The following is a 25,910-nucleotide window of genomic DNA, read 5'->3' as shown; positions in this document are numbered from 1 at the left end:
GCCGCCGGTACAGGGATTGAGGTTGGGCATTAATTACACAAGCAATGGCGAAAGAAGCTAAGTTTGTAGTCTTCAAAGTAGGATGGATGTATGCTACTTGCACGCTTTCCTAGACACCAGGAATAGACACAGGTAATATTTGCTCAGCCAACGCCTCATTTGCCAAAAGTAATTGAAAAACGCTTCTAAACACCAAACTATTCGGACACACCCACCAAAAAAACATAGGAATCCGAAATGAAGCAAGCATTGACATAGACACAGATAAAGCGTATGAGAAAATAGAGACTATGGGCAAGGGATATTCAGCATTGTCCTCTCTGGACAAGTCAAGGAGCCAGGATTTTATGCTGTTGATCAACTGAGGTGGAAAAATTCACCATGGGAAGAAATATCGATCATTTCGGAAGATACGCTCAGGCGCCTTCACTGCCGAATTCCTTAGTCCATTCAGCGTTCCTTGTGAGATCCTCTCCGCTAACGGTTGGCCGAGAGTTCTTAACTGCCTTGATGAAATCCTTCAGAGTAAGAGCTGGCTCCAAAAGCTTATCTGCATCGATGTCGAGCCAGCTCATTTCCACTGCGCCCGCATCCCCTGGTGAGCAAGGAGTGACTTTCTCTACGCCCTCGACAAGTACCTGTAATAGAGACGAATTAGTCGCCGTGGATTGGAATGGTAAGAATGGAATATACAGACCTTCTTATAATGTGTTGCTCCTTGGATCTTGCGAATTGGCTGCATCAGTGCATCCTGCACGGCAATACTAATATCACTACCGGAGTAGCCCTCGCTTAGCTCGGCCAATTGGCGATAGTCGGTCTGGGTCATTTGACACGGTGTTGTGCCCACGGCCAGCATGAACATCTTCATTCGTGCATTGAGGTCCGGAAGACTGATGTGTACTCTTCGCTGGAATCGTCGTCGAATAGCAGCATCCAGTTGCCAGGGAATATTGGTTGCGCCCAGGATCAAAACGCCCTTCGAGTCATTACCGACACCATCCATCTGTACAAGTAATTCGGTTTTGATACGCCGTGAGGCCTCGGATTCTCCTTCGCCACGGGGTCCGCACAGCGCATCGACCTCGTCGATGAAGATGATCGCAGGCTTATTCTCACGGGCCATGTTAAACAACTGCTTAACAAGTCTAAATGCGCATTAGTACACAACGCTCGAAGCACCCGGGAATAAAAATGTCGCCCTACCTTTCACTCTCACCCATCCACTTCGAGACCAGGTCACTACTGCTGACACTGAAGAATGTGCTGTTTGCCTCAGTAGCCACGGCTTTGGCAAGATAAGATTTTCCCGTACCGGGAGGACCGTAGAGCAAGATACCCTTCCAGGGTTGGCGCTTTCCAGTGAACAAATGGGGGAACTTGATGGGAAGAATGACTGCTTCCTTCAATGCCTCCTTTGCGTTCTCCAGACCAGCAACATCCTCCCACTTCACGTTCGGCTTGTCCGACAGAATAGCTCCCTGAAGCGCTGATCGAAGCTTTTTCGCTTCCGCATCTTCGGCATCGTCATCTTCCTTCCTGCGCGATCCAGTGTTGTTAGCGGGAATAACGCAGGACAAGAGTTACTCGCTAACACCTCCTATCACACACATGGCTGTGCTAGAGATATAGACTCTTGTCAAGAGAAGTCGAGTACATACCCTCCCTTCCCACTGCCTTGCGCCACCTTCCCATTTGCGCCAACCGCACTTGGTTTTTTCTTGTCCTCTGCCAGGTGATTCTTAAGTTTCTCCGCGCGATCCATATATTCGCCAGCCTTTGAGCGAATCATCTCCTTTGATTTTGGGTTCTTCTCCCATTTCAAGGCCAGCATGAACAACTCCAGTGCGGAGTAGTACATCTGATAAGCCTTTTCGTACTCGCCATCGTTGTCATTCTCGATCGCCTTCTTGACCGTATCGATCGCCCGCCCCAGGAAATCTGTATTGCTCATGATAAACAATGCGTGTGCTATCTGGGGTAGAGGTAGCGAGTCGACCGCGGAGGCAGATGTGATAAAGCGGGGAGAGGGGAGCAAGGGTCAGGCAATGGGCCAAGGCTGGATGAATAGGCAGCAACCTGCTAGAAGAGAAAATTTGAAGCTTCTTTGGAGTAGAAGAAAAGAAGAGGTGTAAAACAAGCCTAGAACCGAGGATTGATGGGAATTGGAGGGGAAAGTGAGAGTGGAAGTTGTTTACGGGCGGGAAGCCATTGATTTTCCCTCCTCCCACTTCACCTCCAACTTCACCATGGACCCCCAGAAACAGCTCCAAGCACTCTCGGAAGAGTTCCAGGGACTTCAGTCCGGTATGGCTATATATCTAATTGATGACAGCAATAACTACTGACCTTTCCCCCGCATCCAGAGCTTGAGGTTCTGGTCGACGCCCGCCAGAAACTCGAATCGCAGCAGCAAGAGAACGAAGGCGTGCAGACCGAGTTCGCACAGCTAGATGATGATTCCAACATTTATAAGCTCGTTGGCCCGGTGCTGTTGAAGCAGGATAAGACCGAAGCTACGATGGCCGTCAACGGTCGCTTGGAGTTCATTGAGAAGGAGATGTTAGTACTACTGCTTCGGGCCCTATGAACCAACGAAAATATATGCTGACTGAGAACCCACAGCAAGCGAATTGAAGGCGAGATTAGTGCGACACAAGAAAAGAGCGAGAAGATGCGCTCAGAGGTAAGCCCTCTTCCAACTACAACCCACCCCCACCATATTCATATTCTGACCCCTCATCCAGCTCATCCAACTCCAAAGCCAGGCCCAACAGGCTGCTGCTGCTTCGGCCTCCGCATAAGGTCAAAAACTCCAAGAACCCGCAGGCAAAGAATGATATATTACCCGGAGATGCAATATGTTGCTTGTGAGCTACGAGGCTGGCGCCGGATGTAACCAGCCACCAACCGGTTCACTGTGACTGAGTAGGTGCACTATGCAACTGTGAACCCTATAGTGCAGGTATGATATCTCAAGGAATGCTTGGGTATTGATCAAATCCCAATTGAGTTGGGGTAGCTTGGAAATGTATGATCTGTGCAGGTGCCCGACACCAGAACAGGGCATGGATCAGAAAGATATACCCTCGAAATTTAGTGCAATACTATCAAAAGTGATCAATTGGTGTTTGGATATGGGAATTATCTAATGTCAATCATTCTAGCCTAGAATCAATCTATATACTTGCTTAAGTCTACCCAGATATATAGTTTACGGTTCAACCTTTTCTTGCTCCACGCCTTCAATATTGTATTAATATCCTCCAAATATTCTAGAACTCCATACATAAAAAGACATTAAAAAGGAGCCATGTGAATGGCCAAGAAGGCTATTTGAAAATACTCTCAAAGAAACCAGAGGATGGATGACTCGCAACGCTATGAAAGCAAAGGAAGATTATTTGTATATTGACAAAATTCTATTCATTGATTCATAATCAAACATTTATGTATGGAAAAATGTATCTAGGACTTGACCAGCAGGTTGGTTCCGGTCATCTCCTCGGGCTGCTCAACACCCATGGCAGCAAGAACAGTAGGCGCAACATCACCCAAGACACCGCCCTTCTTCAGGCTCCAGCCCTCAGGGGCGTTAGCCATAACGAAGGGAACCTTGTTAAGGGTGTGGGAGGTCTTGGGGGTGCCCTTCTCGTTGAGCATCTCCTCAGCGTTTCTGCAAATGTGTGTTAGTTGGCAGTTCTTTTGATGGTGTTCCTCTTTCGCAGAATAACTTACCCGTGATCGGCGGTGATGAACAGAATGTAGTTATTCTTCTTGCAAGCCTCATAGATCTCGCCAATAGCCTTGTCAGTGGCGGCAACACCCTGGATGGCGGCCTCGTACACGCCAGTGTGACCAACCATATCGGGAGGGGCGAAGTTGTTCATGACAAAGTCGAACTTGTGCTCGCCAAGACGCTCAGCCACCTTGGTGCCGACAGCAGCAGCACTCATCTTTGGGTCAAGATCGTAGGTAGCAACTCGGGGCGAAGGGATCATATCGCGCACTTCGCCGGGGAAATCCTTCTCGACACCACCGTTGAAGAAGAAAGTGACGTGAGCGTACTTCTCAGTCTCAGCAATGTGGCACTGCTGAAGGTTCTTCTTGGCGAGCCATTCGGCCAAGACATTACCCATGTGCTGCGGGGGGAAAGCAATATTGAACTTGTAGTCAGACTTGTACTGGGTCATGGTGGTGAGGTCGATGTTCTTGGGGTAGGGGAAGTCGGGACGCGGGGAACGGTCATGGTCGCCCAGCAGCTGAGTGATTTCACGGACACGGTCAGAGCGGTAGTTGAAGAAGAAGAGGGTATCGTTATCTGCACAGGCTCAATTAGTCGTCATGATCTCGCCTTTTGGGCTCGGTCCACACGTACCCTGAACACGGCGTTCCTTGCCACCAACAATGATAGGCTTCAGGAACTCATCATTCTCGCCCTTCTCGTAGCGCTCCCGGATAGTCTGTAGCGGGTCCGAGCTATCCTCGCCCTCGCCAGTGACCAGACCCTGGAGGCCAACCTCAACACGCTCCCAGCGCTTGTCGCGGTCCATGATGTAGTAGCGGCCAACGACAGTGGCGATCGCGCCAGTACCGAGCTCCTGAGTCCGTTGAAGCACCTGCTGCATGTACTTGTCGGCACTCTTAGGGTCGGTATCACGTCCATCGGCAAAGAAGTGGATGTAGACCTCGGGAATCTGCATGTCCTTGGCGACCTCAAGCAAGGCGAACAAGTGAGTAATGTTGGAGTGAACACCACCATCGGAGACCAATCCCAGAAGGTGCAGACGTCCATTGCCCTCCTTTGCACGGGTGAAAGCCTTGACAATGCTGGGCACCTTACCCATCTCGCCCTTCTTGAGGGTCTGGTCAATGCGAACACTATCCTGCCAGACAACACGGCCAGCACCAATGTTCAGGTGACCAACCTCACTGTTGCCCATCAGACCCTCAGGCAGACCAACAGCGAGCGAAGAGGCATCCAACTCGGCGAAGCCCTGAGCGGTCTTGGAGTTGGGCTCCGCGAAGCCGGACATGTATGGGGTATCGGCGGCGGCGATGGCATCTCCTTGGGGCGGGGAGTCGGGGCCTGCAATACCCCAGCCATCGATGACAACTATAAGGCTTATATTAGCTAGTGTATCTTTGAGGACCCGGGTGGTAGTCGGTCATACTCAAAGCAACTTTTTGGTCGACCGAAGCCATAGTGGGGTTTATTATAGTGATGGAATCACTAGAATTATACGAACACTGATCAATTGCTGAACCAAGAGAAATTTAATAAACTGACAAAGCTGCTCACCTTTTAGATAGATGTTTAGAGGAGAAGAGAACGAACCAAAGAGAATCAGACCACCTAACACAGAAAAAAAGGCCGCCGGTGAAGGAGGGGCAGGGGCCCCGACGTCACCGTCACCGGGTGCCAGGAGCGTATTTGCTGATATAAGCAAATATTGCAGTCCCGGGGCAGAGCTACGGGGTGTTTCTTCCGACTCTTCCCTAAAAATTTACCCCAGCCGGGTTCTACTCGTCACTCAGATATCTTTCCTCGGCATCTTCTTAATCAGAATTTCCGACAATGACTTCTCGATCTCCGCCAGTGGGCACTCCGCTCCTAAAATCTCCTATGCCCGAGACACCCTTTAATAAAGACGCGCCAACACCACCGCAAACAGTACCCTTCCCTTCACCACAGACCTTTGAGATAATTCCACCATTGCATGGGATTCTTTCTCGCTTGCTCTCCTCCAAGAGTCAGCAACCTGGTTCATCGGACGCACCCGGGGATACAACAGGGGTCCCGGGAGCTTCTCAAACACAGACCCAACAAGCACCTTCAAACATCCCAAATGGTGGGCACAATGGCAACAATGCATCTTCCCATGCTGTACCAGGAGTATCAGTTCTAGGTACAAACGCTCGTCCGCCGCTCGATGTGAAAACTCTCCCTACCGAAACCAGCTCTGTCAGGATTCGAATCCAGAAAGCCCGTACCGTCGTCGAAGGGCTACCAGATGTACATCGGTCTGTCGATGACCAACAAAGAGAGATTGCAGAGCTGGAGGGTCGCGTGAGACGTTTGCGCTCTGTCATCTCTGACTTTGGGGACCGAGCAGGAATGCTACATGACACGAGGACCGTGGAGGCATGAAGCTTGAAACCTTGGGGAATTTCAATTTACAGTAGGGAATTCTCAAGCCAGCCAGGTGCTGCGGGATCCTATGTTGGGTTATTAGGCGTTTATAAGGAAATACCCATATGTCTATTTTTTTTAGCGATCATTTCAAGACAGCAAAGGTGCCATCATGAAGTTATGTGGCAAATCCAGCAATTGATACTCCAGACTCCATTTTCTCTCTTCTCTCTTTTCTCGAAGGATTCAAAAGATTTAATTAGACTAAGGATATTAAGGAACATCAAACCAATCCGATCAAATTTTTTCCAAGTTACAAATTTTATAACCTAAAAACTCAATTCCGTCAGTTGTCTCCGATATCGTTGACTCAGACTTCGGCGCCTGAGGCAAAACGGCAGATCCCCCTCCCCCACCACTTCCATTTCTTTTTTTTCCCCTTCTCTCACCTCTCTTTCCCTCATATCACTTTTCATCTCAGAAAGACAGATTACCATCTTTCATCATGTCTTACGCTCTGTCCGAGTCCCACCGGGACGTGAGTACCATATCTGCCCTCATTTATAGCTAGATTACTAACTCATCTATAGCAAATGCACAACTCTCTCGTGTCCAGTGACCCTGAGATTGCTGCCATCATGGTACGTTGAAATACATCATTAGGACTTGCAATTGAATGCATTGTCCACAAAAAATTCAATGCTAATTCTTCTACTCGTACAGGAGAAGGAAATTCAGCGTCAGCGTGAGTCAATCGTTCTGATTGCCTCGGAGAACTTCACTTCCCGTGCTGTCTTCGATGCCCTTGGTTCGCCCATGTGCAACAAGTACTCTGAGGGTTACCCCGGTGCTCGTTACTACGGTGGCAACCAGCACATCGACGCCATTGAGATCACCTGCCAGCAGCGTGCTCTCAAGGCATTCAACCTTGACCCCGCCAAGTGGGGCGTCAACGTCCAGTGCCTTTCCGGCAGCCCCGCCAACCTCCAGGTTTACCAGGCTCTCATGCGTCCCCACGACCGCTTGATGGGTTTGGATCTCCCCCACGGTGGTCACTTGAGCCACGGCTACCAGACCCCCTCCCGCAAGATCTCTGCCGTCTCTACCTACTTCGAGACCTTCCCTTACCGTGTCAACCTCGAGACCGGTATCATTGACTATGACACCCTCGAGCGTAACGCTGAGATGTACCGCCCCAAGTGCCTGGTCGCCGGTACCTCCGCCTACTGCCGTCTGATCGACTACAAGCGCATGCGCGAGATTGCCGATAAGGTCGGCGCCTACCTCATCGTCGATATGGCTCACATCTCTGGCTTGATCGCTGCTGGTGTCATTCCCTCTCCCTTCGAGTATGCCGATGTGGTCACCACCACCACTCACAAGTCTCTCCGTGGCCCCCGTGGTGCCATGATCTTCTTCCGCAAGGGTGTCCGCAGCACCGACAAGGCCGGCAAGGAGGTCCTTTACGACCTTGAGAACCCTATCAACTTCTCCGTCTTCCCTGGCCACCAGGGTGGTCCCCACAACCACACCATCACTGCTCTCGCCGTTGCTCTCAAGCAGGTTGATACCCCTGAGTTCAAGCAGTACCAGGAGCAGGTCATCAAGAACGCTAAGGCCCTCGAGGAGGAGTTCAAGACTCTTGGCCACAAGCTCGTCTCTGACGGCACTGACAGCCACATGGTTCTCGTTGACCTCCGCGCCCACAGCCTTGATGGTGCCCGTGTTGAGGCCGTTTTGGAGCAGATCAACATTGCCTGCAACAAGAACTCTATCCCCGGTGACAAGTCGGCCCTCACTCCTTGCGGTATCCGCATTGGTGCCCCCGCCATGTCTTCCCGTGGTATGGGTGTTGAGGACTTCAAGCGCATTGCCCGCTACATTGATCAGTCCATCGCTCTCTGCAAGAAGATCCAGGGCGAGCTTCCCAAGGAGGCCAACAAGCTCAAGGACTTCAAGGCCAAGGTTTCCGATGATAGCGTCCCTGAGATCCTTGCCCTCCGCAAGGAGATTGCTCAATGGGCCAGCACCTTCCCTCTCCCCGTTTAAATGGGATATTGAGCGAGTATGAGTTACGGAAAAATAAAGCGGGATCTAAATCATGATTCCACGAGTTCAACATCATTTCGTATAACAAAAGAAAAATACATGGGTGCGTTTTTAGGGGTTAATTACCGGACTGCTTTTTCAACCTGACGCGGGTCATTGGGATATGGGAATGCTTTTTTTGCATGTGAAACGAGCAATTATTATTTTTGGCGGTTGGGCCTCGCACTTATTCAACAGCGGGCTCATATTTTAAGGAGGAAAAGTTCAACATTAATTGGGCGTCCTATGTACATTCTACAATCTATTCTCAACAGGATCTATAGAATCCAAGGACTATTTTCTTCTCTTTCGTCTTCTATTTCTAGGACTAGATCACGCTATTTGTCCTCCCAAGCGTGTGAAAAGCTCAACTTCCATTCGTTCAGCCGCATCTGGTTGTTCGAGAATGCTGGCCACTGGATCTTCTCCAAGATCCTCTTCCCATATTGGCTCTAGTTCTGCATTGGCCTTTAGAGCTTTGTACAGGCACATACGCAAATGCCAACGAAGGAGATCGGCACTCACGCACTCGGTCCCACATCGGGCAGAGCTTCTGAGACGATTACCGCCCATTCCCTCGGGATCCGGTGCGAATACGATAATCTTGTAATCCGCCTATGTTCATAGGTATTAGTATATATTGGCAAAATGTCACTGTTAAACTTCGGTCTCACATCGGGATCAACTCCTAGTTGGAATTGATCAAACAGACAATGAACTTCTGCACCGAGGAGGAGCCCATTCTGGATAGAATAGAGACCAGACTCTCCAATCTCACTAGTTGGGCGAGTGTCGGTAATGTACTGCCTGTATCCCTGTTTTGTCCATTCCCCTAGCATGCTCACGGGGAATATATGCGTAGCTTCGAGGCCGAGGAAAGGTTGCTCAAGTGTCCGTGCCGCGCTCCTCCCGGTAATTGCACAGCGATCATCTCTTTTGCGGAGGCTGTTGCGGAATTTGATTTGCTGTATAAACCATTAGCCTTGTCATTGTCTACCTCTGGCCATTCTATACTCTACCAGCTGGTCGCATTCACTGTAGCCCTGTGATTTGGGACTGATGTCATGGGTTCTAATGCGGCGTGGCGCACTGTTGGTTGTCAAATTGACAGTGATGGGGTTTTGATCTATGTAGATATCAACATTGGAGACTTTCATATAGTTACACCAGGAGAGAATATGTACCTTGATCGAGAACAATGTAGTCGCCAGGGTTCACTGAGGTACGGCCACTAGACCGGAGTATACCTCCTGTTGCGCCGGTCTTAAGCAATCTAAAGATTCCCCAGTTCTTCTCCTCGGGAAAGAGGAATATCAATGAACAATACCGATATAACATTTCACCAGATATATATCGATGCCGTTGTTCCGTTGGGATTAGCATTGCTATAACAGTGCTGTATTAGTTGTCATACTGGCTCCTATCTATGAAGTTATCGTGACTTACCGGCAAGAAGAGAACCGTTGTCCTGGTATATCCGGAGGTTTAACTCCGGATATCTTGGTGTTTCCAGTACGCGAGTTGTCATATTGAACTCAATGGAGAACCAAAAAGGAGGTGACTCTATGTTATAATAAACCAGTGCTTCCTTTAGCTTGTCTCTGACGTCATGTGATAACAGTGCCCCTTCTCGTGAGGTGTCAATGCAGACACTCATCGGGGTCCATTCTCGTGAGGTGACACGATTATTGATTGGCTTGAGGTCGCTGAAACGTTCGGAATCATCAATTGGTCGCTTGGGAGTCAAGATCAGGGTATCATCGCATTCCTGTTTTTAGATTTCCGTTAGAATTGAAATTGAGAATAATAGGGACGCCGATTTTGAGGGAAGAGACAATTCGATCATTAGTTAGTTCGTAGAGGACTCACTGATCAGGCAGCCGGGACGTGCTACCAAGTTGGTGCGATTATGGCTGGTGTAAGATGATGTATTAAATATGCTAAGCAGCTACTTCTACGGCCTTGTTATGTCCACGGGTCTTTTCAACGATCTTTTCAACGGTCTTTTCTACGGTCTTTTCTACGGTCTTTTCTACGGTCTTTTCAACGGTCTTTTCAACGGTCTTTCTAAAAGACTTTCTAGCAAGTCTTGCTTATAGTCTGTGTGACAGTCTTCTGGGGCGACGAAAAGATGTATGTTGTAAGCCGACTTTCCCCAGAAGTATATGTAGAAAGTGGGGATATATGGAAATGATATAGGCCCGTTAGCGTAGGGTGATTCCTTGGAGCAACGCCCATTTTATCCGGCTATAAATTCAGCGAGAAGGGTATTCAAAAAAACATAATATATGGAGGATTTATCCCACTTAAGGTACATTGCATTCTTTCACGCTTCTATAATTCGATGCACGAGAACGCAAGATCCTTGATTCTTGGGGGCCGTTGATGTCACTATTCCAAGTTATAAGACGGTGGATAACAGCGCAAATGATAATAACCCACCAGGTTATTGAAAAGATCCAGATGATGCCAGATTTTTGGGGATAGTGAAATGATTGCTTTTAAGATGTATTGTATACGATAATATATTGTAGGCAGAATCTGAAATGATACACTGGCGGTAGACTGAGACCCGGTTCACGTGAGCGGATAACGATTCCTTGGTTCTCTCTGTCTCTTCTCTCCCTGATTTGTTTCTGATTTGTTTCTTTTCTATACAATCTAATTTTCCTTTCTGCACTGCTTTATACTCATTCTACAGCCGAAATTCGCTCTTGGCGTTCTAGGCCCTATCGATAAGGCAGTATCTTATCACCCCCGGACTCTTGCGGAGACTACATACTTACACCAACTTGTGTTTGATTGAATCTGAAGCAGTGCAGTGCATCTTTAAGAATTCTTGAGTGAACCAAGAGCAGGAAATTTCCCAACATGGCGAATACGGCTCAATGCTACTATTGCTTTGAGTCCCTCCTCGCTTCATACGAGAACCGTGAGCCCACCACTCTGGCAGCCGTAGAGGCCTTATGGGAACAGCACGAGCAGACCAAGAAGTTGTCAAGTCTTAAAGAGCAAACTGAAGAAGAAGAGGAAGATACAGACCGACAGCAGTCCATAAATGAACAGGACGAAGATGACGATAGCAACCAATCGTCCCAGTCGAGTAGTCATCCCAAGCAGCTGCAACTCCGCAGCGTCAGTCGTCTTCAGAGCCAATTCCCCGCCTCTTCCAGTGCAGCTACGCCTTCGTCATCTGCATCCACACCTTCTTCCAACTCGCTACAGTCAAGCTCAACCAATATAACCACCCCAAGTGCCGCTTCCGAGTCCTCCCAGCTGAGATCTCCTGATCAACGATATCCCCTCTTCGTAACATGGAATACCGTCTCACCAAGCGGACGCAAGTCTCTACGCGGGTGCATAGGCACATTCGAGGGGCAGGAACTAGCAGCGGGGTTGAAGTCCTACGCTTTGACCTCGTACGTGGTTCCCAATACCCCTCTCTCGCTGCAAACAATGGTACAATCCTATCTTCTATATATTAGACTAACCCACACGTGACGTTGTTTTAGGGCCTTCGATGACACCCGTTTTGCACCTATTCCCAAATCCCTTCTGCCTTCGCTATCATGCTCTCTCACCCTCCTTGGGTCCTTCGAACCGTGTACAAATGCCATGGACTGGTCTCTGGGCACCCACGGGCTGCGGATCTCTTTCATTTACCGCGGCCGACGCTATGGCGCCACATATCTTCCCGACGTTGCTGTTGAGCAGGGCTGGACTAAAGAAGAGACCGTGGAGAGCTTGATGCGCAAGGCAGGATGGGATGGCAGTGGCGGCAGTACCGCAAGAAGACTGCTACGCGGTGCAGCTGGTGGAAACTCCAGCGCCGCTAAGCCTTGGGACCAGGTCTCGGATTTCCGTACTGTCAGATACCAGGGTCTCAAAGCAAGCGCTAGTTATGCGGAGTGGCAGGAATGGCGACAGTGGGTTCTCTCTCTAGATGATGGGGAGGAAATCCTGGAAGGCTCGGATTGATTGGCATTCATCTTTAGATTGCTTTGCTTTTCGTTCCGCATCTCACCAGTTCAAGTGGAACTGATGATTATAATGACCATGATGATGCTGCTTCTTTCGTTTTTCAGTTAACTTTGCGACATGGGCATTAATAAGGGATGGCAATGATGAGAATTCGATATGGCATATCCCGCTCCATTAAGATAGTGAACAAGCATTTCAAACGGAGACTCCCTAAATCATTGATTATAAGCACTGGTATCATTCATTGTATTGAATAATGGTGTAATATGAGACGTTGAAAAGGACCCGAGCAAAGATAAGCAAAGATAAAGTCCTAGACCAGAGAAGAGCAGCCAGCGATACTCCCATATCCGAATCCGAACCTCCCCAGAGCCGAAACACACGAAAGCAAAAGACACATATTCATGCATCCTAACGAGGAGTACGGCTCCACAACCCAGCAACCATCTCCTTGACTTTCCGCTCCTGAGCGCGGATCTGCTCCTCAGTCTGCCCACGCGCATTACCACGACTATCAATCTGCATCTGACTACCACCAGCATTAGCTTGAACAGACGGAGGAGCATTATGCTGCTCCTCGATGATCTCATCACCATTAACACGCTCAGGCTTAGGATCAACGCTCATGACGCCATCCATCATGAAGCCACCGCCCTCGCGGAGCTTGTTGATAGCCCGCACGGTGTCGATAGCACGGTGCAGCGTGCGGCGCGCGTTGAAGTTCTTCTTTACCGTAGGCAGCAGATCCTCGCCAGATCCGAAATTGGCATTTTCGTAGGGTAGGTTGACCCACGGGTGCTGGAGGGCTTCATGGGCTGTCATCCGTGACTGCGGGTTGACTGTCAGACAACTTTTGATGAAGTTGCGCGCTTCCTGCGATACACCGCGCCAGTACTCGAGCGGTGTGAATGAGTAATCTGCTGCTAGGATTGCTTGCATTTCTTCGAGATTGGAGTCCCGGTCGAAGGGCGTGTATCCGCATAGCAGGAAGTAGGTGATCACGCCGATGGCCCAGATGTCGCTGGAAGAGGATGGGTTGTTAACAACAGATAAATAGTCACAATGAGATAAACTTACACTGGCTTGCCATGGCCGCTCTTCTTGAAGATCTCTGGTGCCATGTATCCAGGCGTTCCGCAGGTTGTGGTCAAGACGTGGAACTGCTCCTCGTCCATGATCCTTGACAATCCGAAATCAGCAATCAATAAGTCGGCGTTGTCTTCTGGAGTGCGGAAAAGTAGGTTCTCCGGCTTCAGATCACGGTGCACGATCCCGTGGTCATGCAGATAGGCCACGGCGGAGAGAACTGCGCGCATAAGGTCTGCAGCGTCTGATTCATAGTAGCTGCCTTTGCGACAGATGCGGTCGAAGAGTTCTCCGCCGAGAGCAAGATCGGTGACAAGATATACTAGACAGCATTACTCGTGAGCGGGGGCGCAATTGGGGTTATCATGGAGCGGTGAAACACACGGTTGTTCATAGTCTCGAAGTAGTCGACCAGCGTGAGGATGTTCTGGTGGCCCAGCGACACCTTCTTCAATACAGCAATCTCATTCCGGACCTGTATATTTCAGACGTCAGTCATATTCCTGTCTCCGCGGTTGTAGTTCTCTAGCACACACCATATGCTCCCGCCCGGACATGAGACGCTTGTTGATGACCTTCGCCGCATAATAGCGACCGGTATCGATGTGCACACATTCCTTCACAACAGAGTATGATCCAGCACCCAGTGTCTTTCCGGTCTTGTATCGGCACGGCTGGACCTTCGGCTTCTGGCCGCTCGGGGGTTGTGCCGCCATTGCGAATAAAACCAAGTGCGGGATGCGCGACGCGAATTGTGGGGGGATTGGGAGGTTGTGCGACGCAAAGGGCGAGTAAAGGACTAAGAGTTGTGGCAGAGAAGTTCGACTGGAGCGTGAGATATGTCTATGTGCCTGTTCCTAATGTACCTGCGCAATCCAAAGTCAGCCTCGTAGTGTGGCACTGGGTCCACCGCGAATACCCCAAGGCAAGACAGCGCAGAGAAGACTCACAGTTGAGCGACAAGCGCTGATTACGCGTATATGGGATTATTGTATCCCAAACGTTCTGATGTTTGAGGGACTGCGGGGGTTTCGAAGTTGAAGATCCTGGGGGATCGTTGGCGGGGCTATCGAAGACGGGCTGAAACGTTCAATGAAACCAATCAAACGGCACAACTCCAAGAGTGTTGGTTGAAATAGAGCTTTAGAAGAACCTGAAAAGTAGAATTAAAGGGCGAGATATATTTTTTTAAAAAAATTATCGACGGCGCGATTATTGGAGAGGCATTTATCTGCCCAGTTGGTTATTTAAAACTATTTACATATCCCAACTCAACGCCAGCCCAATGCGAAACAAAGAAAAATAATAAAAAATTGTACAATCAAAATCGCTCAAGCACTTCCTCAACAACGTGTTCCAATAGCTGTAGCTTGTGGAATTTGGCCACGCTCTCCAATACTTGTAGTTTCTTCTCGATCTCCTTGCGATCAACTGTCTCGGTCCATGTACCACTGCAAGAACAGTGCTCCATGAAATCACTGATCTTAAGACCACTGCATTTCGAGCACTTGATATCTTGTGTCTGCCATTCAACCACAAAGCCATGGACTTGACCAATGAGGAATTCTTCAGTCGCCAATCGGTCATACTCGGCGTGACAGAAGGGGCATCGCCAGGGCTGGGTAGATTTGCTAGCTTCTGAGCTGGGATCAGGCAGCACATCTTCGTCGCGACAGAGATCAAGATCTCGAATGAGACAGCAGGAGTTGCAGGACATTTCTGGGAGCTTCAAGCTAGCACTAGGGTTCTCGAATCGGCCCTCCTTGCTGAATTCTCGGACTTCGAAGAGGGCAAGAAGCTCGCGCCGCAGCAACCGGGATTCCAGGGTTGTTGTCTTGGACAAACTCAGGACCTGCATCAGCAGTTTCGTCAACTCCAAGGATGGGTTGCGTTTGTCCTTGGAGCCGACTAGGACTCCCGGCAATACGGGGAAGGCATAGTCTGATGCAAGCTCAGGATGAAGCATCTCGTCGCGTTGTCTGCGGATCAACCCCGAGATTTGCTTCTTCAATGGCTTCGAGAATCGGTCCGCGAGAATAGCAGTGACCTCGTCATCGTCTTCTTCGTTGGTTCGTCCGATGGGAATCTGTGTTGGCCGAGGCGTTGAAGACAGATCCCCGTCTTGGAGTTCTGGTCGTTTCAAGCCATGCATCAGCTCGATGTACTCGACAATCCAGTCATGGAAGATAGTCTGCATGGGCATTGGTAGGAACCGGCTAAGCTGCCAGTGCATTGCTGTTTCGAGATCCTGTTCGTCGGCCTCGGTGACCTCTCGACAGCCCTTGCCTCCATAGTTGTATTCATCATACCAAACGAGATAGTCCCAGTACTCCTTGATCTCTAGATCGATAAAGTGGAATGAAGGGTTGGCGCGAATTGACTTGAGGACATACTGACTGTAGGCGTAGGCGTTGCCAACCTCGGTCTTGGTCGTTTGGAGAAGGAGTCGTGTAGAGCTGGCAAAAATCACATGTGAGCCAACACGTCTGAACTCTGCCATCAATCTCTGGAATGACTTCCGTGACAATAATCGCACGTAGTTGTGCAGTGACCGGTCATAGAGACAGGACACAGGGCTTTCCACCCATCGGATCAGATGCTGGACCATAATATCGGCCATGTTGTTACCTGCACAAGCCTCTGTCCACCAATGTTTTACCATCTCTCGGAGAACGACAACACCGGCAGAGGCAAATGCTTTCTCTGAATAGAAAACACCGGTGTCTTCACCATCTCCAGAAGCCAGTAGCGTATCATTGCCTTCCATTTCATTGATGATAGAAGATGTCAGAATTGTGTTGATCGACAGATTGCGAACCTCAAGCTCAATGCACACTGTGGAGTAAGCACCTGGTACATTGACAGATGGCATGTTGACCTTGTCCAAGGCACCTAGGATGTCATCTCTTTCATAACCGGCGTGATCAGGACGCGGGCCGGACGACCACCAGAGCACGACATTGTTTTGTTGAAGCCGTCTGGCGTACGAGATATCGATGAGGTATCGAGGATCCTCACTTTCTAGATTGCAAAGTGGAACATCGCCGAACCGAGCAAGCATAGTCAAGTGCTGAATCCAAGAAGACAAGTATAGATAACGCGTGACTAGACGTCTTGCAACGAATGCTTGCCAGCCTAATGGGGGTAGTTCCACGTCCGATGCTTCGGGCTTCACGGACAGTATTGGATACTCTTTCAAGATCGGAATGTCGTGACACAGGCGGTCTTTTTGTTGGGATTGAATAACAAGAACGGCAGGCCGACTCTCATCGTTTCGAATCTTTCTGATCAGGTCACCAACCTCAAGGTGAGCCTTCCTTCGCGTCATCACCTGGGTGGTTTTGAAATGAATATTGTCCTGATAGTCGAACGCATGCAGCGACTCATCACCCGATGCGGCTTGAATCTTACGTGTGAGAAGCTCGGTGTAGATTTTATCGACATTGGGAAGACCCTGAACATCTCTTGTGCGGTTGAGAACGATGATGTGTGCCTCATTCTTGGCTGTCGAGAAAATTGCGAAGATTTGTCTATCTCCAGAGACGATGTGATATAAGTAATGGAACACCAATGACGAGTCCATCAGGTAGGGCTGATCAGAAGATGTGTGAAGTAATGTGGAAAGGTCGAAGCCCTTGTCCAAGCCGTCACCTAGGACACCACGTTGCTCCTCATCGAAGGTACAGTGGCTTCCTAGCTTGAGCACCGCTCGAGTGCTTAGCGGGATGTCTCCTTCGTAAACGCCCTCAACACTAGGGTGCTGGAAGAGAATATCCATCTTGTCGGCTTCTTCTAGATATTTCTCTTCCGACAAAGATAGCTTGAACAAGTAAACCGAGGGGTGGCCATTAGGTAGGGTATGATTGACCTTCTCGACTTCACAGTCTGGCACGTCAATGTCCGGCAAAGAGTCCCGTTTCAAGTTCAAGAAAAATTGCCGTGGAACCCTAACGCTGAGGGCGTGGATCTTTTGGTCAATCAGTACAAAAGCTCGCACAACTCCCGGAACGCCCGTATCGCAAAGCTGCAGGACCTGCCATGTGCTGATGTATAGCATTTGAGCTTGGTTGCGGAAGAAGTTACTTAGAGAATCCGAGGCAACGTTTGTTCGTTCGCCAAACAGCTGACGACGGCGAAGCCGTGCCTGCTTTTGGATCTTCCATTTTTGCTTCTGATACTTAAGGAACCCTTCGTAGTTTTCCGACATCGATGGCATAACTGCTGGCAGGCTAGCGAATGGGTCAAGAACTGTCTTGGCAGCATTTTCTGGATGCTTTCTCTTCTGGGAAAGTTTGCTGTTGGGCGATTTCAATTTCTGAGTCGAGCCTGTGATTGCTTCATCCAGATCGCCAGCATGCTGAACCCGATGATCTAGGATATTGGCGTTCGTCGACGTAAGCGGCGTCTTCTCAGACTTGGTGAATAGGTCGGTCATTTTCTTTTGCTTGAACCTGTCCTCCTTCGTATTGATCCGACGTTGCAACCAATCAGGGTGAGCAACCCGGGGTACTGGGTTTGGAAGCTTCTGAAGCGCAGCTGGAATGGTAATCAACTTCTGGATCACGGATCCCAAACGCTCTAGGTAATAATCCCAATCGATCACGGTTCGGGGATCCATATCCCCAGGATCTTCCTTTAGCCATTTGCGCAAGAAGAATCGCTTGATGTTCTCTTCGGCTGAAAAGATAGCCACAGGAATAGCTCTTTCAGTGACAGGTGTGTTCCGTGGGCGTGATGAGATGATGTATTTACAGTTGAGGCCTTTGTCCTTGATCATCTGTTCACCCAAGAATTCTGCCAGGCGTTTTGCCGTTGTGATGGATGTGGACTTTTGGGAGCCATACTCTTCCAGTGTTTTGGACATGCTTCGATTTTCCGAAATGAGATCGACCAGCTCTTCATCGGCCAATGTCGTTCCGTGTTCGTATAGAACGTCCAACCACCGGTCCGCAACACGGGCCACAGCGGCGTAGGTCTCGGCAAGATTAGAGCCCTCGAGGAAGAATTTGAACAGCTGCGTCTGGAAGATCTTGATCAACTTCAGCTCTCCTCTTCGCTTGACTTCGAATCCCTTGAGTTCAGCTAGGGAGCCATCGTGATTGAAGACTGCATATCGTTTCTTCAAGTTCTTGTCTTCCTCCTTCGATGTTGGCAAAATCATTGCCCTGTATGGTCCATCCACTTCGAAGAAGATGGAATTTTCACTGTGGGTCTCGTACTTGAAGGTTTTCGGATCAACAAGCGCCTGGTACTGGTGGTTGGTGTATCTTGCATGGACGAGGTGATTAAGCATGACACAAGGGTATGAGATACCCAACTTCTTCCCGTTCTTGAGGGTGAAGGAGAAGTTATCGGGGAATCCTCCTGGAAGCATACACCAGATACCGTCGGTATCCAATTCCAGGGGACGACCGATGCGTTCGACAAGCTCTCTCGCCATCTGAATAATGTGAGCGCCTGTCAGACAGGTGACACCGGCCATTTCCATGGAATACCACCGTGAGCCCTTTCGCATCACGTATCCGTAGAAACTGTTGAGAATGACCTTGTGTGCAAGCTGAAGAGAATCGTACAGAATAATCATCTTCTTCGCCTCCTCTATTTCAGTGGCTGAACCACCAGACGACTGCAAAGCGTCGGCTTTGTTTTTCCAGGATTTTTGCTTGCCCTTGAAATCGTATCGTCGGTCACGGAAGTCTCTGACAGTATCGACGTAGAAGGGATTTTCTCGTTGGCAAATGATAGCCTCCCGCTCCATCGTCTTGCTGTCGTGAATCTTGTGATAAATCTTCTTGCTGTAATCCTGTAGTCGTTTCTTGACCACTCCAGCTTGCTCTTCAATGCTTAATTCACCGAAGGACCTCATTGGGGACTTTGGGTACCTGCCTGGGAAACGTTCATTTGCTGTGGCACGTCGGATCATGTTGTATTCATCACGTTTGGCGGGCAAGAATTCACCTCGCCATGCCCAAGGCATGCGTCTATCACAGGTTTTTCCAGGTCTGTTGAAGTCGCAGGCGGCACAATTCGACTCGTCAATCAGCGAGTCCGGCTGCAATCGGTTGGTAATCATGATGTTGGGATACATGGAGGCGACGTCCAAATGGTAAATGTAAGGCACCTCGTTCCGGACTGGGTTGTTCTTGAGATCGAGCAAACGCTCCACGATTTGTGCCCTGACCTCGTCATAGTTCACGACATCATCCACGGATTTCTTCTCTTCAACCTCAATACTGAACTTGAGGGCATGGTCGAGATCCTTGAGAAGCTCATCAATCGCAGTAGTGTCAACGCTGAAATGTGTAGGGATATCACTTCGGAAGACACCAGCTTCAATACTTTCAACGTGGCCACCGACGTAGGTCTCTGACTCAAGGAGATGGCCTTCATAAAAGGCTTCTGGGGGATTCTTGTGTTTGTTGGGCAAGACAATCTCATGCTGGTAAGCTTGAACCATGAGTAGCATCTCACACAAAGTTCCAGTTCCCTTCCGTAACGTCTCGTCGGCATTAAGGGGAATGATTGTGCAGAGTGAGAAGATGAACGGGTGGACATATTTCATGTACAGGTAATATGTTGCAACGGCATCGGAAACCGAGTATTCAGCTAAGGTCTGTGGCCTCTCGCTCGCGTATGGTGTCATAAGCTCTGGGTCGAGTTCATCTGGGTCGTAACCAAGCTTTGCAACAGTCACGGCCTTCAAACCACGACTTCCTTGAGGGAGGTAACTGTCACGACTGACCCAGGAGAAACAATCCATATGCACACAGTTGTCGGCTTGATAGATGTCCTCGCTGTTTTTCCGGAAGCCGATTTCCATATACATGTCAAGTCCCAGGATACTAGCTCTTGTCTCCACAAATGGCCAATCGAAGAAGTCACCGTTGTATGTCGCAATAACGGTAGGCTTCGAAATTTTGACGTGCTCGAAAAATCTCTCAAGGACTGCTCTTTCATTGGGTTCGTTGAAGATAATGAAAGGTCCGTTGTACTCCGGTTTGGGGGTGTACTCGAAATCGTGAATGTCCTCAGACACGATCTCTCTATTGGTAATTAGGAATCCTTGCCCATCAATCATGTATGAAATCATCATAATCTGATCCGTCGTGGCGTCCGGAAATTTCAGCGGTAACTTCGTACACTCAATATCAAAAGCGAGAACGACAGGATCGGCACGCTGAAGCCGATCTTCCAAGCAAGTCAGCGATACTACGCCATGGTCTGCCTGAACATTGTACCATTTTCCAATCCGAATGTCTGCGATGCATCAGCTATAAGGCCTCACGGGAGACACAGAAAATACTGACCTTTATCAATGCAGACTCGGACATGGTATGGCACGTCATATTCTCGAATATCAACAATAAAATCACTCGCTTGTAGGTTGCCATTAGGTCGTTGCTCATTAATTATTTCGTCGTCAAAAAGGTCGATACCAGCCGTCGCACTGAACCTTGAATTAGCCCAATATTCAGATCAAATCATGTAATGCAGAACATACCTGGTCATCTCAACGTATGCGTCCATCGCACTCTCATTTTTCTTGTTTTTCTCTGCGAGAGGAAGGAGAGTCTTCCTAACCTCTAAAAGATTGCTCACGTTGGCAAAGCTGAGCTTGATGTAGGTCTTCCGGTAGCCGAGGAGGTGATTTGGAAGATTGAGATCTTCTTTCTCAAGTCGCTTGAATTTTTTGATCATGCCCTCAAAGGTTCGGCGACACCACTCCTCTACCTCCATCTCATAGCCCTTTTTGACTGAGATCAAGAAATAAGGATCGTATTCCAAGGTAGCTTTGAAACTTCCTCCGTCGTCCTGCAGGAAGTAATAATCCACGCCAGCACGACCTCCAGGCACGTCCGGGTCTTCAATCAATGTGCTGTGCATGTTCACGAGCCAGCCAGCCCTTGTCTCGCCAGACTCGAACCGTGGGAAGCCGAGGGTTTCATCGATGCTGTTGGCCAACCGAATGGCCTCGAATTTCTCATCTTGGGAGGTTGCCTCGGTCGAGCGTAAGGAATTGAATTGGACCGTTTTGGAGCGTCGAGGATTTGAGGATGCAGCACTAGATCGGAACTTGTTTCCATACTTGCTAGGCTTTCGTGAAGGCATTGCGACGCTTCGCCCGGTTGGGCTTGTTAAAGTACCTCTCAAAGGGCAGGACCAGTACAGAACATGAAATGCGCACTTGGTGAATTTCAGATCAAACAAAAAAAAAGGAAGAAAGTTGAATAGGCACAAATAAAATGAAATCTGGTTTGGGGACTAATTGTGCCTCCAGGAGGGTCCAGCAATGGCCTACAATCTGCTATAATCAAATCGATTTCGATAGTCCCGACGCGTTCGCGTACCGCCCATGCGCGTCGAAAGCGTTAGTCAGCTTTCGGAATAACCATCCGTTTTGGGAATGTTGGACTATCTGTTTCTCCGATATTGGTGATCTTGTTGAATAGTGATGAAGACAGCACGTGGAAGTCTAGAAGCAATTTACTCTACATAACAATGTCGGAAGACTCACAAGACCCCAGCTCTGTTTCACAGGCTGGCAACAACACACAAATCTCCAATGACCTGGCCGATTCGCAGAAACCGAAACACAATCCGTCTCAGTCACAAACTGGAAAGTTATGGGATGCCTTCGGAAACCCCGAAGAACCTGCAAACGCGCTCGCCCAAGCAACCTATAAGCCCCGAGGCAAGAACCCCAAGGATGTATCATACTCCGAGATTATTGGAACATTTCCAGTCTCTGAAATGACCACCCTCCACAAAAGACCGTGTGCTCGGGAATCCTTGTTGACTGGAATTGGTGTCGGATTTGGAGTTGGTGGCCTACGAGGTGTGCTTAAAGGTATAGCTGCGCTCCTTCGACATTGGAACACTGGAATGATGGTCTAATATGTGCATGCAGGACGGTACTACCTATGGTCTGCAGGAAACTGGGCTGTTGGCATGTTTGCGATCACTTCATTAGCCTCGTATGAATACTGCCGCTGGCGACGAAATAACGAATTGAGTGGCATGGCAGAAGCGCTCGATCTTATGAATCAATTGAAGGCCAAAAAGCAACGTGAGAAGGATACGGCAGAGGAGGAAGCGGCATTGCGCGCGCGTCTTGCTGAGCAGGAAAGAAAGAGCAAGAGTTGGACTAATCCCTCCAACTACAAATTCTGGTAGTGCCGTTCATGAAAAGGAGTCGTGGAGTTCATGAGGTGTTCCGAAAACTGTATATGTATTCCGATCAATGGATCAAATGATGATCGACGTCATGTCATAAGTCATCTCTGTGTATCATAGCTCTCTGCAAAGTTCATATTGTCCGCCCAATGATCATTGGACCATCCCATTTGTCCGAGAGCAAAACAAAGAAAAAACCGCTCATATGCCTTCCCTTCAGAAAAAAAACGCCGAAAGCAAAGATATCCAAAATGTGGCCGCATGTTGCGCAGCCATGCCTGCCTCGCTAGAAATTGAATTTGACGCGCTTCTGAACGGCGCCTTCGTTCATGCCGCGCAATTTGTCTACCTCAACGCCATCCCTCCTCCTTTCGCGTCGTCTTTCACGAGCCTCCCGGGCTTCGCGATTCTTCCATTCTGCCACTTGCTTTTGACGCTTCTGTGATCTTTCCCACGCAATTGAGGCAGTGGGCTTGAAGCCTATACCGTTGATTCCATATCCATCATCCGTTGGATCAGATGGGTTGTGGCCTGTTATTTCCGAATCATGCCATACAAGCGGGTCTTCTTCAGACGGAGTGTCTGTAAGAGGAGGTGATAGTCGCTGCTTCCGTTTAGATGGCGATGACGGATTCAACTGCTTGCGAGAGAAAGCTGCAGACTTCTTCTTTGAGGGGGAAACGGGCGAGGAAGTCGGATCCTGCGTTGTGGGCGGCGGCTCGAATCGCAGGACTTGGCGGTCACTGGGCTCGCTACTAGTGGCCGGTAGGGCTTCAGGCATATTATTGAGCTTGTCGCTATCAGGCTCGCATGTTTTCTGCGTCGGTAGAGCCAAAGATTCTCGTCGTGAGTTTTCAGAAAAGCTTCCAGGGTCCGAAAGAAGGTCGCCACGGATAGCTAACTCTCCGAATCGTCCAGCCACTGAAGCGCGAGGACTGTAGCTTTCCAGCTCGTCCTCGTCCTGAAGTGGAACCTCTTGAAAACTATCGATAGAGGCTATCGATATGGGTGACGCCGAGGGGCTATAGAAGTCTGACTCTGAAGGCTCTCGCTTGCGCTTGGGAGAGAAAGATGAAGATAAGCCCATCGGCATCATACTGAAAACGGACGTAGTGGGGACGTCACCGAGCAACCCGATGGATCTCATTTGTAAATAAATAGGGTATCCACCACCAAGTTGTTCTCAGGAAACGAAGTTATTCATTCTGGAGAGCTCGCGAAACGCGGAGGTCAGGGCTGAGAGGGGTTTTGGTTTTGGAACATTCGGCATTGAATCTGACGTGGGGTACAACCTTGGAATGATCGCCACTAAAATAAGCCATGCATCAAGGGATTTATTTTTGGTCTTTCTATTCTATAGAAAATTCCATTTCACAAATCGTCTTTTTCCGCCTTTTTTTTTGCCGGCTATAAAAACTGACAAGATATCCAAACAGAATGATATCTGAGAAGACCACCGAGAAGACCACTGAAAAGACGTCAGGGTTATACAGCCAACTATTCTTGAATCTGGCAACTCCTTACTTTGTACTCTGTGCGATGAACAACTTAAAACACTTAATTGAAAAATATCAGAGCAGCGATAGTCAGAGCTGCTGAGGCAAAAGGCCTGGTAATAATTTACAAATACCTGCAAGCCGTACCAATCGAGTCATGAAGACAAAAGCAAAACCTAACGCCATGACAAAGACTCCCAAGTCCAAACAAATTGCACATCTAGGCCTTTTGCTTCTTCTTGGAGGGCTCGGCATCCGTGTCGTGCTTGCGCTTCTTCTTCTTGTCGGACTCGCCCTCACCACCCACAGACTTTCTCTTCTCTTTCTTCTCCTTCTTTTCCTTCTTCTCCTTCTTTTCTTTCTTCTCCTTCTTCTCTACCTTAGCCTCAGCGACTTCGGCATCCTCCATCTCCGCATCACTCTGGTCGGCATCAACATCAAGGTCAGCCAGAACAGCATCCATAGCGTTTTTCTGTAAACTATTAGCATTTGTTTGTCGATTTAAATAGGGACAAATAGAGCTCAACATACCATAGCGACCTCGTTCTTAGTAGGGGCAGCGCCGGAGGCGTAGAATTCCAAGCGCTCCTCAACCTGGCTCTTCAGGACCTCACCGAACTTGGTGTTAGGGGCCTCGGAGAAGTTGTCAATGCGGGAAGCAATGGAACACTTGTTGGCAAGGAAACGGGAGATTCTGCCCTTGTTCTTGGGGCCAGCGCGGCCGATGAAGGAAGAGTGGTACAGCAAACCGTACTTGGGGGTATTTCCCTTGGTCTTCAAGGCACGGAAAAGAGCCTTCTCAGCACCAAGAATCTGAACGGTAGAGGCGGGGTACTTGGAGAGGTTGGTCAAGCTACCGGCGTGGGAGATCAGACGGGCGCCGACAACTTCACCGATCAGGGCGGCAAGGTTAGGTGCAACGACGCTCATCTTGGCAACAAGGTAAGCGTAGAGAGACTTGCGGTACTTGGCGAGCTTGACAACGCGCTCGGCGAAAGCGACAACATTCTCCATGTCGGACTCGGAGATCTCTTGACCCATACTAGTCTTAGCAGCATCGATAATGCTCTGGGCAACAGCCTCATCATCTTCAACAAGGGCGGCAATGTCGTGCAGGCTTTCGCTGGTCAGGGCATTCTTATCCTTAATGAAAAGGGCGAGCTCGGCGTAGCGCTGGTTGTCGGAGACAATCTTGACGAGCTCGGGGAAGTGCCACGAGTACCATTCACGGACTCGCATGGCGAAGGTGTTGATGGCCTTGTCGAGCTGATCCAGAATGGCGATAGCCTGGATGATGTGGTTGTCGTCACGCTGGACGGAGAACTTTACCTTAGCGCGGGAGTAAGCGTGACCGAGACCGAGTTGGGCAGTATCCATGTCACCATCGCGAAGCTGCTTGAGAAGCTTGCTAGCGTGGAGACGGATACCACGGAGAAGGTCCTGAACGACCTCGCTGGTATCACCAGTCTCACAGTCCACGAATGAGAAAGCGGACTTGATGCTTCCTGCCAGAGCCTTGTCGGCAAGACCCAGGATCACCTTCTTCTTCTTGTTCGGCTTGGGGAGGTTCAATTCAAGGAAAGAAACGAGAGTCTCGGATGCGACACCTTCGGAGATGTCATTGATTTCTCCAAGGGCCTGCTTGTTGTTCCTAAAAATTGTTAGTGGACCATGAAAAACCTTTTCATATAGGCAGATAAAGCGTACTCGAAGGGCAAGAAGCTAGAAAGCTCGACCATCTTTCCGAACTTGGCAAGGTCATTGACACCCTCCTGGACTTCCTTCAAGGCATTGCCGACAGAGTCGCCCTGGTGGGCAACCTTGAAAAGCGAGTAACCCATAGGGCCCTCGAAAAGTAGGAAATCGGCCATCGTGTTAGGACCAATATAAGGTCAATCGCAAGGTAATGATAAAAACTTGCAACACCGGCCAGAAAACCTCGAAAAGTTCAA

At 49.2% G+C, this 25,910-nt stretch overlaps 11 protein-coding genes across 11 annotated transcripts; 5 read left to right on the top strand and 6 right to left on the bottom strand.

Moving 5' to 3' along the window:
• Window positions 1-416: 416 nt before the first annotated feature.
• Window positions 417-1,954, bottom strand: PGRI_025830 (AAA family ATPase VPS4; the record flags this gene model as incomplete). Its single annotated transcript, XM_040790296.1, has 4 exons — window positions 417-638; window positions 698-1,148; window positions 1,207-1,539; window positions 1,662-1,954. The coding sequence occupies 4 exons, from the start codon at window positions 1,952-1,954 to the stop codon at window positions 417-419; spliced, it is 1,299 nt and encodes a 432-aa protein (XP_040647249.1).
• Window positions 1,955-2,249: 295 nt separating this feature from the next.
• Window positions 2,250-2,804, top strand: PGRI_025820 (tubulin-binding prefolding complex subunit YKE2; the record flags this gene model as incomplete). Its single annotated transcript, XM_040790295.1, has 4 exons — window positions 2,250-2,307; window positions 2,367-2,562; window positions 2,626-2,686; window positions 2,748-2,804. 4 exons carry the CDS (start codon window positions 2,250-2,252, stop codon window positions 2,802-2,804), a joined length of 372 nt encoding a protein of 123 aa, XP_040647248.1.
• A 664-nt stretch (window positions 2,805-3,468) lies between these two features.
• PGRI_025810 (phosphoglycerate mutase, 2,3-bisphosphoglycerate-independent) lies at window positions 3,469-5,205 on the bottom strand (the record flags this gene model as incomplete). The annotated part of the gene is made up of 4 exons (XM_040790294.1): window positions 3,469-3,676; window positions 3,739-4,321; window positions 4,379-5,116; window positions 5,175-5,205. 4 exons carry the CDS (start codon window positions 5,203-5,205, stop codon window positions 3,469-3,471), a joined length of 1,560 nt encoding a protein of 519 aa, XP_040647247.1.
• Window positions 5,206-5,578: 373 nt separating this feature from the next.
• PGRI_025800 (mediator of RNA polymerase II transcription subunit 9) lies at window positions 5,579-6,151 on the top strand (the record flags this gene model as incomplete). Its single annotated transcript, XM_040790293.1, has 1 exon — window positions 5,579-6,151. One exon carries the CDS (start codon window positions 5,579-5,581, stop codon window positions 6,149-6,151), a length of 573 nt encoding a protein of 190 aa, XP_040647246.1.
• Window positions 6,152-6,638: 487 nt separating this feature from the next.
• PGRI_025790 (glycine hydroxymethyltransferase SHM2) lies at window positions 6,639-8,182 on the top strand (the record flags this gene model as incomplete). Its single annotated transcript, XM_040790292.1, has 3 exons — window positions 6,639-6,671; window positions 6,724-6,774; window positions 6,857-8,182. The coding sequence occupies 3 exons, from the start codon at window positions 6,639-6,641 to the stop codon at window positions 8,180-8,182; spliced, it is 1,410 nt and encodes a 469-aa protein (XP_040647245.1).
• Window positions 8,183-8,554: 372 nt separating this feature from the next.
• PGRI_025780 (HNH endonuclease signature motif containing protein) lies at window positions 8,555-9,749 on the bottom strand (the record flags this gene model as incomplete). Its single annotated transcript, XM_040790291.1, has 5 exons — window positions 8,555-8,836; window positions 8,896-9,186; window positions 9,241-9,347; window positions 9,406-9,606; window positions 9,668-9,749. 5 exons carry the CDS (start codon window positions 9,747-9,749, stop codon window positions 8,555-8,557), a joined length of 963 nt encoding a protein of 320 aa, XP_040647244.1.
• Window positions 9,750-11,092: 1,343 nt separating this feature from the next.
• On the top strand, window positions 11,093-12,199 carry PGRI_025770 (AMMECR1 domain-containing protein; the record flags this gene model as incomplete). Its single annotated transcript, XM_040790290.1, has 2 exons — window positions 11,093-11,640; window positions 11,734-12,199. The coding sequence occupies 2 exons, from the start codon at window positions 11,093-11,095 to the stop codon at window positions 12,197-12,199; spliced, it is 1,014 nt and encodes a 337-aa protein (XP_040647243.1).
• Window positions 12,200-12,613: 414 nt separating this feature from the next.
• On the bottom strand, window positions 12,614-21,397 carry PGRI_025760 (DNA polymerase epsilon catalytic subunit POL2; the record flags this gene model as incomplete). The annotated part of the gene is made up of 8 exons (XM_040790289.1): window positions 12,614-13,223; window positions 13,280-13,610; window positions 13,673-13,763; window positions 13,825-14,087; window positions 14,239-14,368; window positions 14,628-20,545; window positions 20,596-20,735; window positions 20,790-21,397. The coding sequence occupies 8 exons, from the start codon at window positions 21,395-21,397 to the stop codon at window positions 12,614-12,616; spliced, it is 8,091 nt and encodes a 2,696-aa protein (XP_040647242.1).
• A 390-nt stretch (window positions 21,398-21,787) lies between these two features.
• PGRI_025750 (Cytochrome oxidase biogenesis protein, Cox20 subunit) lies at window positions 21,788-22,462 on the top strand (the record flags this gene model as incomplete). Its single annotated transcript, XM_040790288.1, has 2 exons — window positions 21,788-22,136; window positions 22,197-22,462. The coding sequence occupies 2 exons, from the start codon at window positions 21,788-21,790 to the stop codon at window positions 22,460-22,462; spliced, it is 615 nt and encodes a 204-aa protein (XP_040647241.1).
• Window positions 22,463-22,748: 286 nt separating this feature from the next.
• Window positions 22,749-23,609, bottom strand: PGRI_025740 (uncharacterized protein; the record flags this gene model as incomplete). The annotated part of the gene is made up of 1 exon (XM_040790287.1): window positions 22,749-23,609. The coding sequence occupies one exon, from the start codon at window positions 23,607-23,609 to the stop codon at window positions 22,749-22,751; it is 861 nt and encodes a 286-aa protein (XP_040647240.1).
• Window positions 23,610-24,178: 569 nt separating this feature from the next.
• On the bottom strand, window positions 24,179-25,829 carry sik1 (snoRNP complex protein NOP56; the record flags this gene model as incomplete). Its single annotated transcript, XM_040790286.1, has 3 exons — window positions 24,179-24,430; window positions 24,490-25,609; window positions 25,666-25,829. 3 exons carry the CDS (start codon window positions 25,827-25,829, stop codon window positions 24,179-24,181), a joined length of 1,536 nt encoding a protein of 511 aa, XP_040647239.1.
• Window positions 25,830-25,910: the final 81 nt, after the last annotated feature.

Source organism: Penicillium griseofulvum (genome assembly GCF_001561935.1).
Source record: "Penicillium griseofulvum strain PG3 chromosome Unknown contig_80, whole genome shotgun sequence".
Taxonomy (NCBI): Eukaryota; Fungi; Ascomycota; class Eurotiomycetes; order Eurotiales; family Aspergillaceae; genus Penicillium; species Penicillium griseofulvum.
The sequence above is the reverse complement of the archived record's forward strand: the minus strand, read 5'-3'. Positions and strand labels throughout refer to the sequence as shown.